Below are 15,584 nucleotides of genomic sequence, written 5' to 3'. Positions count from 1 at the left end.
TTATGAGCAAAGCTGTAAGAAAAATGGGCTATATTCAGATGTTCAGATTCATTAAGCTTGTATAATGAGATTTGTGTCCATAAAAATGCATCAATGAAGATTTAGACAAGGTTTCAGTGCAGTTAGGCAAGCTTACAAAATGCTTTGGTCTTATGCATAAGTTTGCCAAATTTAGCTTTGGGAAGTGTTACTACATCAGATTTTAAATAAACAGATGATTTTCCATTTTATGGCATCAATTTGTTCTGCATGTACTGAAGTGTTGTTGCTTGTGAATGTGCTTACGTGTAGACCTTTGTGAGTGTTTGTTGTGGGTGGGGTAAACAGAGAGCAATAGGTCATTATTAGAGTTACAGTATTTAAAACTGTGCTAATGCTCGTCACCTCGCCTGAGGCTGTCATCTTTAACCTCATCCTGTGTCACAACATTCCTCTCTTTGAAAGTCAAGTTCCTTAGAGTGAGCCAGAATGACTACGCTGTCTTTCCCTAATCGGGTGGAAAATATTAGATAAATTGAATTAATTTACAAGTATAAATGCTTTCTTATCAGAGATGATTCAATCCAGGTTTTGTGACTGTACTGTTCTCATTGACTAAAGGCATTTTAGTGAAGTTTTTATCAGTAGCTGATTTCATTTTCACTCAATGAAACATTCAAATAGGCCTACTGTTTTGACCCCATTTCTGATTAAATCTGGTTTGGAGGTCATCTTTAATTAGCCATGCCACTGCCCTACACACACACACACACACACACACACACACACACACACACACACACACACACACACACACACACACACACACACACACACACACACACACACACACACACACACACACACACAAGCACAACCATGTAAGAAACTACCACTAGAGAGCGATCTGGTCGCGCACAGCATACAGTAGCCTACATACAGCCATTTGAAGTACCATAAAATATTAATTGTGTTAAACTAGCTACTAATAAAAGCATTACCCTTTTATTTTATTTTTTATTTTAATTATAGAAACTTAACGTATTATCTCTACATGCTTTTTAATCAACATTGTCTGGTTTAGAATTGTAAATAGCCAAATAGAAGATATGAAACAGCCAGGCTCCCTCCACGCAGACTGTTATGTTGTCTTTAGCACGCGCTCACGATGCGCGTGCCCTAGACGCAACAGGCAGACTATATGAAGCAGTTCAGGGTGCGCGTGCAGTTTAGTTCACTTCACACATAAATTCCTAGCCGAGTAAAGGAGGACATCCTTTGGAAAAGTGTCACGAAGTGTTTTAAAAATTCAAACATTTCCAGTGGATAATTTTTTACCAAGTGGAGAGGATATAATCCTGAAGTTTTCTTGTTTGACCAGCAAATTATACTTTTTATGCGGTAGGCTACTTAACGGAAAATTAGACGAAAATAGTCGACGTGAAACCGTACAGACTACGTTCTCGGCTCGGCGTCTTCCTAATTATAACACGAGCTCGCGGTCAGTAACTGTATCTCGAGGGTCAAAGGCGCGCTATGCGGACCCAGCCTCGCGCCACGACTGGCCTCTGACAACTTCCCTGCGTCCACCGGAGGAACAGAAGAACGCACGAAAGTTCAGCTTTCCAAACCACTAAGGTAATGTAGCGTCTGAAAACTTTACAGTTAACAGTGAACCACCGTTATGTAAGACTACTTTATTTGTTTGCGTTCTCAGCTGAACTCGGTTGGTGAGTGTCATTGACACAGCACTGACAGTAGTAGCCTTAAAACAGTCTGGTCATATTTCACACCTCTTCGAATGACAGTTTAGTATCTGGATTTGTAATGGTGAAAATGTTGTACGTATTGATAGTAGACCCCTTGGGTGAACTATTGGCCTATTTAATAGTACTTATTTATTTTAATAAATATTATTCTTCATTTAATCATCTTTCTTACGCTTTCCTAACATGTATTATGATTATAGAAGAAGAAAAAAATCGAATAATATGAACAAATATATACAGAAAACAGAATACAGAAAATAGCAAACAGAATACAACATTCGCAAGTGTTATAATTAACATTGGCCAGATATTATACAGCCTGTATAATCTCTGTTCCCACATGGGTGGACCAGCACAACCTTGTGTGTCAACATCTCCATGGGAAAGCTGTTAATGGGACTCTAGGGAAAGAGGGAGAGAGTTGTTAAGAGCTATGCTGCTGGATGAAATGTAACCACAAGATCTTGGCCAATTATATCATGAAAGAGGCCGATGGATAGCTGAATGTTCTTCATGTGACTTTTAATCAATGTTGGGATTTGACCTATTAATGATCAACAAACATGTTGTTTGACATTAGTGTTTTCCCAATGCTTAAACTTGTCCCTACATAGAGCAATAGAACAATAACACAATGTTTCTAATTTTTGGCAAGAATAAACATTTCTGGAAATTAACATATGAACTAAATTCCTTCTACATTTCTCAGCTGTGTTTATCATGTTTCTCTCTCACACAATAGCTCTGATTGGCTGCTGGGCTTGCCAGAAGTTGGGCAGCTTTTTACTCAAACAACAGACTCCATTGTTATCTCCGAAGCCTACCAGCTCTTGATAAGGTTGCCCACTTCACTCTGATCTGAGATCGTTTTTATGCCTATTCCTTTTAAAGGACAAGTTCAGTGTTTTATATGTGAGAGATGGCCCTAGTTCAGCTTTAAATGCAGATTCTACAAAAGATGATCTTTGGAATCTCTTACGGCCCATTGTGGAAGCAGGAGATTGGTTTTCCCAAAAGAGAAGGGAGAGTTCCTGTTTGGTGCATCTTGCAATGGTCAAGTTTCCTGCCAAAAGGAACATGTAGAGGATGTGGGGGAGATCGCTTTGTCATGTTGAAACCATAATGAAGTGCTGATAAGCTCTTGGAGTTCTTTAACACTTGTGTTTAGCTGGAGATTTGACTGTAAATGAGCATTTACAAATTGCATTAATTTAATCGTTGCATTACAATCAAATTATATTAAATATAAGGTAACATTTATTTTAAGGGGACATATTTACACGTTATTACATGTACTTACTATAGTAATAACAGTAAATTATGCATAATTACAAGTAAACCAAACCCTAACTGTAACTCTATAGTAAGTACATGTAGTTAATTAATATTACTCAGTACTTATTTGACTAAGTACAATGTAACTTTTGTAACCTTGTAATTGTAACCTTATACAGTCAAACCAAAATTTATTCAGACACCTTCAACATTTTCTCACATTATCGCAGTTTATTCTCTATAGTTTAGAAAATGGTAATACAACAAGAACTCAGAGTTAAACTGTGTCAGAACAAATTCATCTTGATAATATCAGATAACTTGATAGAAAGGTATGTAAGTAAGGGATTACAATCAACCAATCAGCTGTCAGCTGTTAAATTTAAGTACACAATTATAGATAATACCAATTTAGGTCGACCAATTACCAAGCAATGCTTCATTTTGTTCAGTCTGTAGTGTAAATGGTTGCATTAGCAATTAAAAAAAAAACACTTAAGCAAAACATGGTCAGGTCAAAGTGTCTGAATAATTTTGGTCCTAAATCTTTATCAATTTTACTGGTAGTTCACTGTATACATGAACTAAAGTGTCCTGCACCAACAAGTAAAAAATATATCTGGTGTCTGGATAATTTTTGGTTTAAATGTATAATATTAGTTTAATTAATTATACCTGTTTGAAAAGAGGTCAAAAAGTCACAGATAACTGTATGTGCTTTAATATGTGACTGTTTCAGGTTCCTAAGCAATGCCTGTCCCTCCTCCACCACCTCCTCCAGCACCACCACCCCCACCTCCACCTGCTGCAGCTCCTGCACAAGTGAGATCTGCACACACACACACACGCACGCACGCACGCACGCACACACACACACACACACACACACACACACACACACACACAGAGATACCTATTAATGTAATACAGTTCATCAGACAACATAGTGCATATAATGGCTCTTTCTTTTTCTCCATCTGTGTTGCTCTCTCTGTCTTTGTTACCCAGTTTATCCTGGCTACCACCTGGACGTATTTGCATTATTAATTAGAGATGAAATTACACACAAAGGGATATACAGCACAGGTGTCACATGTTCAGATCTGACTTTCTTGTTTAATGCATGTGCACACTAATGACATTTTTGAACAATTTAAAATGCAACATTAATGGGGAAGTTCCCTCTAAAAGTAAAACATTCTTACTCATTTACACATCCATATGTTGTCCCAAACCTGTATGACTTTTTGTTGTCTTCCCTGGAGCACATCTGGAGATATTTTATAAAATGTTTCAGTGGTTTTATGTCATACAATGAAAGTCAGTGGAGTTCAAAACTATCGGTGAGCTTTCTAAGTCATACCCATGTTATGCTGTTTTACACATCATTTAGTCATGCGCATCGGGTAAATTTAATCTAACAGCAGGCGAGGGGGGGGGGGGGGGTATGGGGACAATAAACCAAAAAAATTATCAAGGGCAATTTTGAAGGGGACACAAAAGTTGATTAAATAGGAGTTATCATAGGTTCACCACACGGTAACATAACTATTAAATTATCTTGCTTCTTCCACATAGTATTGAGCAAAACCCAACACAGTGGTAGATCTACAATATTAGCCTAATATCAGACCATATACTTGCAACAATCAACCAAACAACTATCGCTAAAATATTGGACTTACAAAATACATTGTTATTGTTGTGAACTTCCTTTTCCTCGTTTGAAGAAGAGACCAGGAGACTTGGATAGGTTCTTCAGCAGGATTCTTTATTGAGAAAACGTGCTGTCTTTCGCTGAGGCCAAGTCTTCCAACAAGTCTAACTAAAGGAGTGGTACATTGTATTTTATCTACATTTCAGGGGGAGGGATTATACAGCAGGGGAGGAGACGTTCAAACAAAGGAATGCAAGCAGTGTATAGGTAATTGAATAGGTAAAAGGACACACCTCAGACAAAACGGTGTCACCCGTCCAAATTCAATCAGCATAATGCATAGATGATAATTCAAACACTCAGGGGCTCCAAGAGCCATTAAAGACAAATGGTGCTCATTTTACTTACAATGAAGAGAATAGGAACTGGCCTGGAAGATTTGCATAGCAGACTAATTAATCTGATATCATCATTTTTACCTTAAATGCTAAATACAATTTACTTTCTTAAATTTGTAATCTTACATTATCATAATTTTTTGTCATTGCTAATTTATTAATAATTCAGCATCATCTGTATTAAAGAGAAAATAATCACTTCATCCGATATTTAAAGTTAAAATAATAGCTTTGCCAGCCTAGAATTTCTCTCCCACCTGACAAGGTGAGGTGCGTGGTGGACCAAACCACTGTGAGGCAAGAGAGAACTCAAATGTTTCTAAAACTTTTTTTGTTTCAACGCATTTTTTTGCCCCATTTGCATTTTTATTGCTTTACTACTTACACAATTATTTGAAGTATATATCATTATATTATTTACATCACACAATGTGGTTTTTAATTATATTTTTAAGAGGGAAAACCCTCAGATGGGATGGGTCCTGAACCCGAGTTTTGTTTTGGTGTATCATGGATACTGTGATAAAAATCATACCAGAGAAAACTAAAGGCATAGTGCAACTCATTAGAATTGCACAAAATGAATTAAGTTGCAACTTTTTTTCCTCTTTCTTTTACAGTCACGGACAGACCCTCCTAAAGTCCAGCGTTCTGAGGGTGGAGGTCGCAGTGCACTCCTGTCTGACATTCAGAAGGGGACAAGGCTGAAAAAGGTCACACAGGTCAAAGACCGAAGCGCACCAGTCCTTGACAGTGAGTTAAAATCAAATTCATTCACATAAGCTCAATAACTGATCAGGTGACATGACTTACTTGGCAACAGTGTTTGTTTGCAAGCATAATATGAATACTAAACTGATACTATTTAAGGTACATTTCCTGATTATCTGATTTGGCAAATATCTGCTGTTTGATGGCAACATTGGAATGCTGTTTATTGGTGTAACCAGAGCTACCGGCATTGCATTTGCATTTTCAACAATTGTTGATTTAGGCTGAGAGTTTTGTGTCAGCATGGGAACCTGTATTAAATTACTCTCTCGTGAAAATGAAACTGAAGGAGTTTGAGAAAGTAAGAATAAGTATGAATAGAAAACCAGGCGTCAGAGAAAGTCTGAATGGCTGATAAGTTGTAAGGGCTTATCAGTGGCAGAGCTATATTTGAGCTCAAGGTCCATAGCCATTGGGTTCTCACACTTCAAAGCACTCATGTGCACACATAGACACATAGGTTTTCTATCTATACAGTAAATGGAAATGCACAGTGGTAGATAAAGGGCCAAGACCTCAGGAAGTGCTGGAGTGAGGATCACACAGAAAGTGGGGGCTGACGATGCTCCTTGTCTTCCTCTTTATTACAAAGGACAGCAGTATTCTTTATGCTCAGGACATGCTATGTTCATTAAAAAGCCATTGGTTCACTTCAACTTGCAATTCCTGTTTTGCAGAGAAAACAAAAGGGGCATTTAAACACATTAGAACCGGAACTGCACAACATTAAAGGTACAGCAAGCGATTTCTTAGAAACACTGTTGAGAATTGAAATGAACAGCCAAACAAACAATTTTCTGTGATGAAAAATTATTGTGTTTGTACATAGTCCTGGCAGTGTAAATAGGAGAAAAACAAAGTGGACTGGACCGAACACCACAACACTAATAGGAGAGAGAGAGTGATTGAGCGGGACATTTGTAGAAAGACAGATGGCAGAGATATTAACAAAGAGGAAAACAGAGCCGGCCCTAGACCTTTGGGGGCCCTAAGCAAAATTTGGTTGGAGGCCCCTATGACCGTTTTAAGTAAGGCCTAAAGAAAAGCAATGACTACCTTATAACTATACTGTACACATTATATCTACTATGTTTTTATTTTATTTTTTAGTCTATTAAATTATGTTTTAATTATTCAATGTATACTGTATGCTAATTTTCTTTTTGACGCTGCTGGTCCTGAGTACGTATTTCGTTCTTATGTGGCAACATGTACAGAATGACAATAAAAGACCTTGAGTTCTTGAGTTGAGTTCCATGTTTGATGTCTAACAGTATAATTATGATACCACTGAGCTGAATGGCAGTGCAGTGCAATGAACACACTGATGAACTTGCTAAATACAAAGACTGATAAAGTGATTTTCACTGACAATCAAAGAAACATTTTTAATTGACACAAGAGTTTAAGAGGCACAAACAACAGCCTATATATAATTGAAATGAAATAGAGCAAATAGAATAATATTTAATACATTTAAATAAACTATTATATAAAATAATAAATAGAACATTTAAATGGTTTAACTTTTCAAATAAACAAAATTAACAATATCTAAAACACCACAAACAAGATTAAAAGTAACAATAATAATAATTAGGTAACATTTCAATAGAACTATTAAAATCCAAACTTGTGTATTTGTGTCTTCTTGGGTGACATGACTGTGTTGTGAACCAGGAAAAGAAGTGGTTGATGGAGCTGCAATAAAGAAAATAATTATATATAAAGTTAGACTTAATTTTTTAAAATGCAGACGGTTATCATTTTACAGTACCTTTATATTCACCAACAGCTGGAGCTTTGCTAACTGGCAGCATATACTTTAATAGTGCCCCTGGAAAGGGGACATAAGGAGTAAATTAATGTTAGCCCTTTAGTGAAGAAGCCAAACTGGGGTTGTATTGTTCTGTTAAATGCTTTAACATCACAGCAAATGGTATAATACTAAACCAATTTTATGCAGCATGTTATTAGCATTTATTAATTAATAATTTTAATTAATTCCAATGTAGAATGCGGGTCTGTTACGTCTTGATAACAGCCCGCTGTGAAGTAGCTATAACACACCGTTGAGCAGAGCGTTGCTATGGACGCGGAACGGACTATTTTCTTTAGCGGAAGCAACAATCGTTTTTAAATCAATAAACTCCTTTTTAAATCAATATTTTGTGTCAAATTATTAATTGATTTGGTAGGTATCCATGTAATAAGAGGGATAATCTATAGCGAGCTGCGAGGCGGTTTTTATTCGCTATAACAACCGCCTCGCTACACTGCGAGCGAGAGAGACTAACTTATATTTAGACTGCAGATTATCCATACATACATAGGTATCGGACAATTAAGCCTACAGGTTTACGTACCTTTATCTTCTTGCTTCTTTTCTTCTTCCAGCCTCTTCTTTTGTCGTTTTTCATGGCCAGAAAGATATTTTCGTTTCTTGTTGTCAGACATCGTCGACGTCGGAGTCACTGACTGACAGGTGACGAGTGACATGATGTGACTGACATCACAGGGTCAGTCAGGGGTCAAGATTAGCGGGGAACTCGCCATAATAAAGAACTAAATAAATAACAACTGTGCTTATCATGATGCCTGATAAAGAGCGCTGTAGGCCAATTTCTTTCTTTCTTTTTATTTATTTATTTAATGTTACTTTTGATGTATGATTTTTTTTCAGCAATGACTCTAGGGGGCCCTCTGCTGGCCACGGGGCCCTTTGCAATTGCAAGGTTCGCTTAGTGGCTGGGCCGGCTCTGGAGGAAAATGTCTAAGGAAGGGTGAAGATTAGCCAAGAGCTAGACACTGCGTTAGTTTGCTTTGTTTATGCTGGATACATAACACTTGTTTTGCTATGTTTCCAGAACTAAGATATGCTGTTGTTGTTGTTGTTGTTGAATCACAGTTGATTCATCCATACTTGCACGAGCAGTCTGATGTTGCCTGTGTTGCATAGTGTGTTCATTATTTTAGGGGAGGAGCAATGAATGAAGGGGTGTGTTTTTTGGGGGGTTGGGGTGTGTTTGATTGGGTGTCGTCTCCAAATATCAACAGTGTTTCTCAAAAATCGCTTACTGCACCTTTAAGTAAGTTGCAAGTTACAACACTCTTTCTTTTACAGTCATGGACAGACCCTCTTAAATTGCAAACAAATAATAAAAAATAAACTGCAAAATATACACCGATCAGGCATAACATTATGACAGGTGACGTGAATAACACTGATTATCTCTTCATCACGGCACCTATTAGTGGGTGGGATATATCAGGCAGCAAGTGAACATTTTGTCCTCAAAGTTGATGTGTTAGAAGCAGGAAACATGGGCAAGCGTTTTTGAGCGAGTTTGACAAGGGCCAAATTGTGATGGCTAGACGACTGGGTCAGAGCATCTCCAAAACTGCAGCTCTGTGTTCCCGGTCTGCAGATGTCAGTATCAATCAAAAGTGGTCCAAGGAAGGAGCAGTGGTGAACCGGCAACAGGGTCATGGGTCATTGATGCACGTGGGGAGCCGTGTGGTCCGATAAAACAGATGAGTTACTGTAGCTCAAATTGCTGGTTAATGCTGGTTCTGATAGAAAGGTGTCAGAATACACAGTGCATCACAGTTTGTTGTGTATGGGGCTATATAGCCGCAGACCAGTCAGGGTGCCCATGCTGACCCCTGTCCACCGCCGAAAAAGCCAACAGTGGGCACGTGAGAATCAGAACTGGCCCTCAGAGCAATGGAAGAAGGTGGCCTGATCTGATGAATCACGTTTTCTTTTACATCATTTGGATGTCACTTACCTGGGGAACACATGGCACCAGGATGCACTATGGGAAGAAGGCAAGCCGGCGGAGGCAGTGTGATGCTTTGGACAATGTTCGGCTGGGAAACCTTGGGTTCTGCCATCCATGTGGATGTTCCTTTGACACGTACCACCTACCTAAGCATTGTTGCAGATAATGTACACCCTTTCATGGAAACGGTAATCCCTGGTGGCTGTGGCCTCTTTTAGCAGGATAATGTGTCCTGCCACAAAGCAAAAATGGTTTAGGAATGGTTTGAGGAGCACAACAACGAGTTTGAGGTGTTGACTTGACCTCCAAATTCCCCAGATCTCAATCCAATTGAGCATCTGTGGGATGTGCTGAACAAACAAGTCCGATCCATGGAGGCCCCACCTCGCAACTTACAGGACTTAAAGGGTCTGCTGCTAACATCTTGGTGCCAGATACCACAGCACACCTTCTGGGTCTAGTGGAGTCCATGCCTCGACAGGCCAGGGCTGTTTTGGCAGCAAAAGAGGGACCAACACAATATTAGGATATGTCATAATGATATGCCTGAGTGGTATATATATATATATATATATATATATATATATATATATATATATATATATATATATATATATATATATATATATATATATATATATATATTGTGGATATATAATGTAAAAAATACAATACTTATTTGATAAATCCAGGAACATGTTCTACTTGGTGAAATGACTGTAAACATAATAATGATGTACAGTATGTATTTGCAGAACCTAAAGTGAATAGTGTGGATGATGGTGGAAGAAATGCTGGGAATTCTACAAACACAGCAGGATCTACTCCAAGTCTGGGTGGACTGTTTGCGGGGGGATTTCCTGTGCTCAAACCAGTCGGACAAAGAGAGAAACTGCCACACCACAACCTGGGTATTGAAGTCAGATCTATTTATTGTCATGCTGAATAAAGCTGCTCAGTGCTGGAAATGTTTTTAATGACTTTTGGATATGGCTTGTTTGTGTTTCAGTGTCTCGTTCTGGCTCTACCGCCAGCCTGAAGCAGCCTCTCTGGAACCCTCCATCACTAGGAGATGGTTTCAGAGGAAGCGCCCCTGATCTTTCCCCCTCCCACAGGTCTTTGGAGAGAACCTCCTCACTGTCTAAAGCTCGGCCTATTTCCTCATACACAGCTCCGCCCTCCCCCAGCCAAACTGCACATCCTACTTTCAAACTGTCCTCTACTCCTCCTTCCTCTGCTCCACCCCCTCCTCCACCTCCTCCTCAGGAGCGGCCCATTAATAGACCACCTCCTCTCCCCACCTGCCCACCCCCACCCCCTCCTTCTCAAATGGCCAAACCTACTTGGTTACCTGTCCAATCGCACTCCATTCCCATGCCCACGACTCCGCCTCCGCCACTGCCTCCGTCGGTTCCTCCGTCCTCACTTCCTGACAGATCATCTGGTGTCTTCTACCCTCCACCGCCTCCATCAGTCCATTCATCCTCGTTCTCCGACAGGTCATCTGGTGTCTTCCATCCCCCGCCTCCTCCACCACCTCCATCCTCGCTCCCTAACCGCTCATCTGGAGTCTTCTTCCCTCTGCCCCCTTCACCAGGGCCGTTAGAAATGAAGGACAGTGCATTAGGACCTCCTCACCCACCTCCTCTTCCTGCTTTGTTTGCGTGCAGTCATCCCTCCTCAGCACCTCCTCCGCTACCTCAGAAAGTATCTCCCGTGCCTTCACCTACATACAGGCCCAGCGTACCACCTTTGCCACCGTCCTACCCCTGTGGCGCACCCAGTAGACGACCCCCTGCAGTGCCACGATTTGCAGGTTATATATTTGCAAATTATATATATATATATATATATATATATATATATATATATATATATATATATTATATATATATATATATATATATATATATATATATATATATATATATATATATATATATATACTACCATTCAAAGTATGGATGGCTCGATACCACTTTTTCATGTTTTCATAATGTAGGGCATACCACACACAATATAAACATACATACAGTACATCTCTTACTGCTACATCTGGTGAAGTCTTGATTTTAAAAACTATTAGAAATTACTATTAGCCCTTCTATGATATGCTCTATAAAACGCATTTATTTTTAAATGCACGGTCGAGATTTTTAATAGGACAACAGACAAGATATTTTGCGCAAAGCTATCATAGTATGAAAGGCTCTAATACAGAGGGGCATAAAATCGCTTATGCGGAACCCAGGCGCATGATGATGCGCATAAAGCAAATTACGGGCAAGCCTCGCTCCGCAATGAAAAGTTAATTAGAGAAAACCTAGAGAAGATTTATTATGTGTATTGTGTACTGAACATTTTGGAGAGTTTTACAGTGCTGACTGTCATAACCGAATGGCCTCTGTGAACTTAAAGGGGTACTTCAAGACTGGGAAGATGAATATGTATTTAAACTGGGTCATTTATGTAGTAGAAATGTGAAATTATTTTTGAATTTGGTGCCTTCTAGACTGAGAAAAGACAGAAAATGTATTTTTGTCTCATGTGGATAAAAGACAACAACTCCCAGAATGCACTTGCTTCGCGAGGCCACTCCCAAAGCCACGGCTACTGGTTATCACTTGCCCACCATGACACCGTCCCCACCGTCGTTTTGATTTTCATACTAATACAATAATTTCGTTCAGTTAGAGAATAGACACTACTATTAAAAACTGAACATGTCTTTCAATAAAGTGTGAGTGAGCCGAACAAAAGGCATGGCACAGAAAACAACATATTAATTTTAGTTTATTTTGAAAGTTATTTATTCTTAATAAATGTATATATAATATAACAAAAACTAAACTAAAAAACTAACTGAAATGAATTATAGGCAATAATTTATCAAGATTTTTGGATTGACAGGTGCTCCACGGATGGCTCCACCCCCTGTTCCCCCGGCTCGCTCTCCTAACACTGAACTCTCTAGTAGGATCCCGCCCCCTCCTCCTCTCCCACTATCAGCTCCGCCCAGCTCAGTACGCAACGGACACCTGCACAGTTTAGGTGAGACTACAGGTCGTCATTAATGATGAAGCTAAAGTTTTAAATGGGCTATTACCTTCTGATGAACAGCAACAAGCAATTGGAAATGGATTACAGTGACAATATAATTGGCTAATTGTGTATTTATATTTTTGTGATCACCCATATGCAAAGCAATTCAATTTAACATGGCATTTCTGTTTTTTTTCCAAACTCACAGAAGTGTCTTTGTCTACTTTTCAGATGACTTTGAATCAAAGTTTCACTTCCATCCGATAGAGGACTTCCCCCCTCCTGAAGAGTTCAGGCCCTTCCCACGTACTTACCCCAGCAAGGAGAACAGAGGTACAACAATCTCTTTGTGTGTGAGAGTGTATGGGAGGAAAGGTGAAGTCTCTTCAATGACAGTGCTCACAATGTTGTCTCTGTTCATTTAGACAGGTTTGAGGCAGTTGATCTACATACAATTGAAATATAGCTTTTGCTTTATTCTCTATACTACATCTATGCAGCCTAAAATCGCAGTGTCAAAAAACAGCTGATATAAGATGGATCCAGAATGTTCATATTAACACACACTTGCTATGTTTCCATTCACCTAATTCTTTTGCACATTTTGGGATATTGCATTAAAAAACGCTAAATGGCAATGGCAAGAATATGCATAAAATGCATATCCACTCAATCGAAGTGGATATCATTTTTATTACAGGCAATTTGTGCCAATTTCCATACATGGGGATGGAAACCGTGCTTTATTCGCAATTCTTTTATGCGATATTGCAATTTTGTGCTTAAGTTAAATTCGCAATTATGGGTGGAAACAGCTGGTGATACAATTAAAGAGATGTCAGTTAGTTGGTACACTGTTAAAAATATTGTTGGTTTAACTTAAAAAGTTACCTGGTTGCCTTAAAATTCTGAGTTCATTGAAATAAAAAAAAATGTGTTAATCCAACAAAGGAGATTGGTTTAATTAACAGAAATTCAAAATATGATGTTATTTGAACACATTAATTATAGAGTTGATTTGACAAATAATAAAAAGTTGTGATAACACATCATGAAAATTATTTTTTACAGTGTAGACAACCACTGCCTTAAAGGTACTGTTCAAAATGATGGCGTCAGTAAGATTCTTTTTTTATTATTTTTAAAGAAATTAATACTCAGAAAAGATACATTACATAAAAAAGGGAGATTAAAGGCATTTATGTTTCAAAATATTTATATTTTAAATAAATGCTGTTCTATTAAACTTTATATTTATCAAAGAATCATGAAAAAAAAATTATCACGGTTTTCCCAATATATTGAGCTGCACATTCTTAATTTTAATAAATGTTTCACAAAATCAGCATATTAGAAAGATTTCCAAAGGATTATGTGACACTGAAGACTGGAGTAATGATGCTGAAAATTCAGCTTTGCCATCACAGGAATACATTTCCTTTGTAAAATATATTTAAAGAGAAAACAATTGTTTCAGATTGTAATAAAATTTCATTTATATATTTCTTTTTTAATGTATGATGTATTTTTTATCAATTAAATGCAGCCTTGGGCAGCAAAAGATACTACTTTCGTAAACATTTAAATTATCTTACTGACCCCAAACTTTTGAACAGTATATGTGTATATTCTATACAAGTCTCTGTTTTAATGCGAACAGCTTGTTTCAGAACCAGTTATTATCAGATTCAATTGTTGAAACAATTGTGCAACCAAATAAATAAATTGTTTTATAATAAGTTGTTTTATCAGTTCCTTAGTTGTTTGGTTTAGTTTAAAACACAGAAACAATGAAACTACCTGTCTTATTGAAAATGAGCTGTTCCTGTTTTGTTTTTACAGTCAACCCACAACCTCCTGCTATGAGGACTCATTTAAGATGAAATATGAAGTTTGGTGCTAACCTTTATCAGGACAGGTTTTAAGCATCATTTTCATCAGAAGCCAAATCTGTAGGTCAAATCAACTACTTTAGCATCACATTATCCGTAAACAAAAAACATTTTAGTTTGATGTAAAACTAGTAAGAAATGTTTTTTTTTTTCCATACACATTTCAAGAATGATTTTCCCCATTACAGCTGCAGCCCTGTTAAAACATCTGATTCTTATTGAAAAGTGTTTACCTATCTTATTAATGTCCTTCATTCAATGCTTTAACATTTAATGTATCTAGAACAAATGTATTATCCTAATAATTTTGCTTATCATACCTGACAAGGCTTTTATTAATTATTCCATCCACTGTCAACATATCCTAAATGGAGTAAAGGGCAAATTATTAAACTACTAATAGAATACAACTGAGAAATGAGAAAACGTTTAAAACGTGGCTTAACAAAATTAAGTGTTGAATCTGTGCATACAGAAGAAATCTTGCTGACATACTGTTTCAAATAAAGGCCATCCATTTTTTTGTAAAAGGGAAGAAAGTTCACTAGTAATAGTGAAAAAGTGTGTTTTAGGCTTAAAGGGATAGTTAACCCAAAAATGAAAATTCTGTCATCATTTACTCACCCTCAAGTTGTTCCAAACCTGTATGAGTTTCTTTGTTCTGCTGAACACAAAATAAGATATTTTGAAGAATGTTTGTAACCAAGCAGATTTCTTGTGGCTGCTGGAGCCACTAATCATCTAACTCATCAAATCAAGACTTTCTGACACACCACAAAAAATACTCTTTGGTTCCCCTCAATCTATATGTAAGTGTTTTTTGTGTGTGTGTTTTTTTTTTTTTTTTACATCTATCTGTATTTGAAATCTGCCAGTATGAAATGCTGTATTAAAGCTCTGAATCTGAAGGAAAATAGTCATGCGAGACACTGGGAAACAGTGCCACCCACTGGACATGCTTGCAATTTATTGCCCTGACTGAATAAATTATTTAACCCAAGAAAACATTACAAGAC

At 37.7% G+C, this 15,584-nt stretch overlaps 1 protein-coding gene across 1 annotated transcript; it reads left to right on the top strand.

Moving 5' to 3' along the window:
* The first annotated feature begins 1,153 nt into the window (after positions 1 to 1,153).
* On the top strand, positions 1,154 to 14,657 carry wipf3 (WAS/WASL interacting protein family member 3). Its single transcript, XM_079830134.1, has 8 exons — positions 1,154 to 1,617; positions 3,763 to 3,845; positions 5,699 to 5,831; positions 10,390 to 10,545; positions 10,644 to 11,450; positions 12,545 to 12,685; positions 12,908 to 13,009; positions 14,519 to 14,657. Exons 2-8 carry the CDS (start codon positions 3,774 to 3,776, stop codon positions 14,557 to 14,559), a joined length of 1,452 nt encoding a protein of 483 aa, XP_079686260.1. The 5' UTR covers positions 1,154 to 1,617; positions 3,763 to 3,773; the 3' UTR covers positions 14,560 to 14,657.
* The last annotated feature ends 927 nt before the right edge of the window (positions 14,658 to 15,584 follow it).

The sequence above is a fragment of the Gobio gobio genome (genome assembly GCF_949357685.1).
Source record: "Gobio gobio genome assembly, chromosome: 11".
NCBI lineage: Eukaryota > Metazoa > Chordata > Actinopteri > Cypriniformes > Gobionidae > Gobio > Gobio gobio.
Note: the sequence above shows the minus strand (reverse complement) of the source record. Positions and strands in the feature narration are given on the sequence as shown.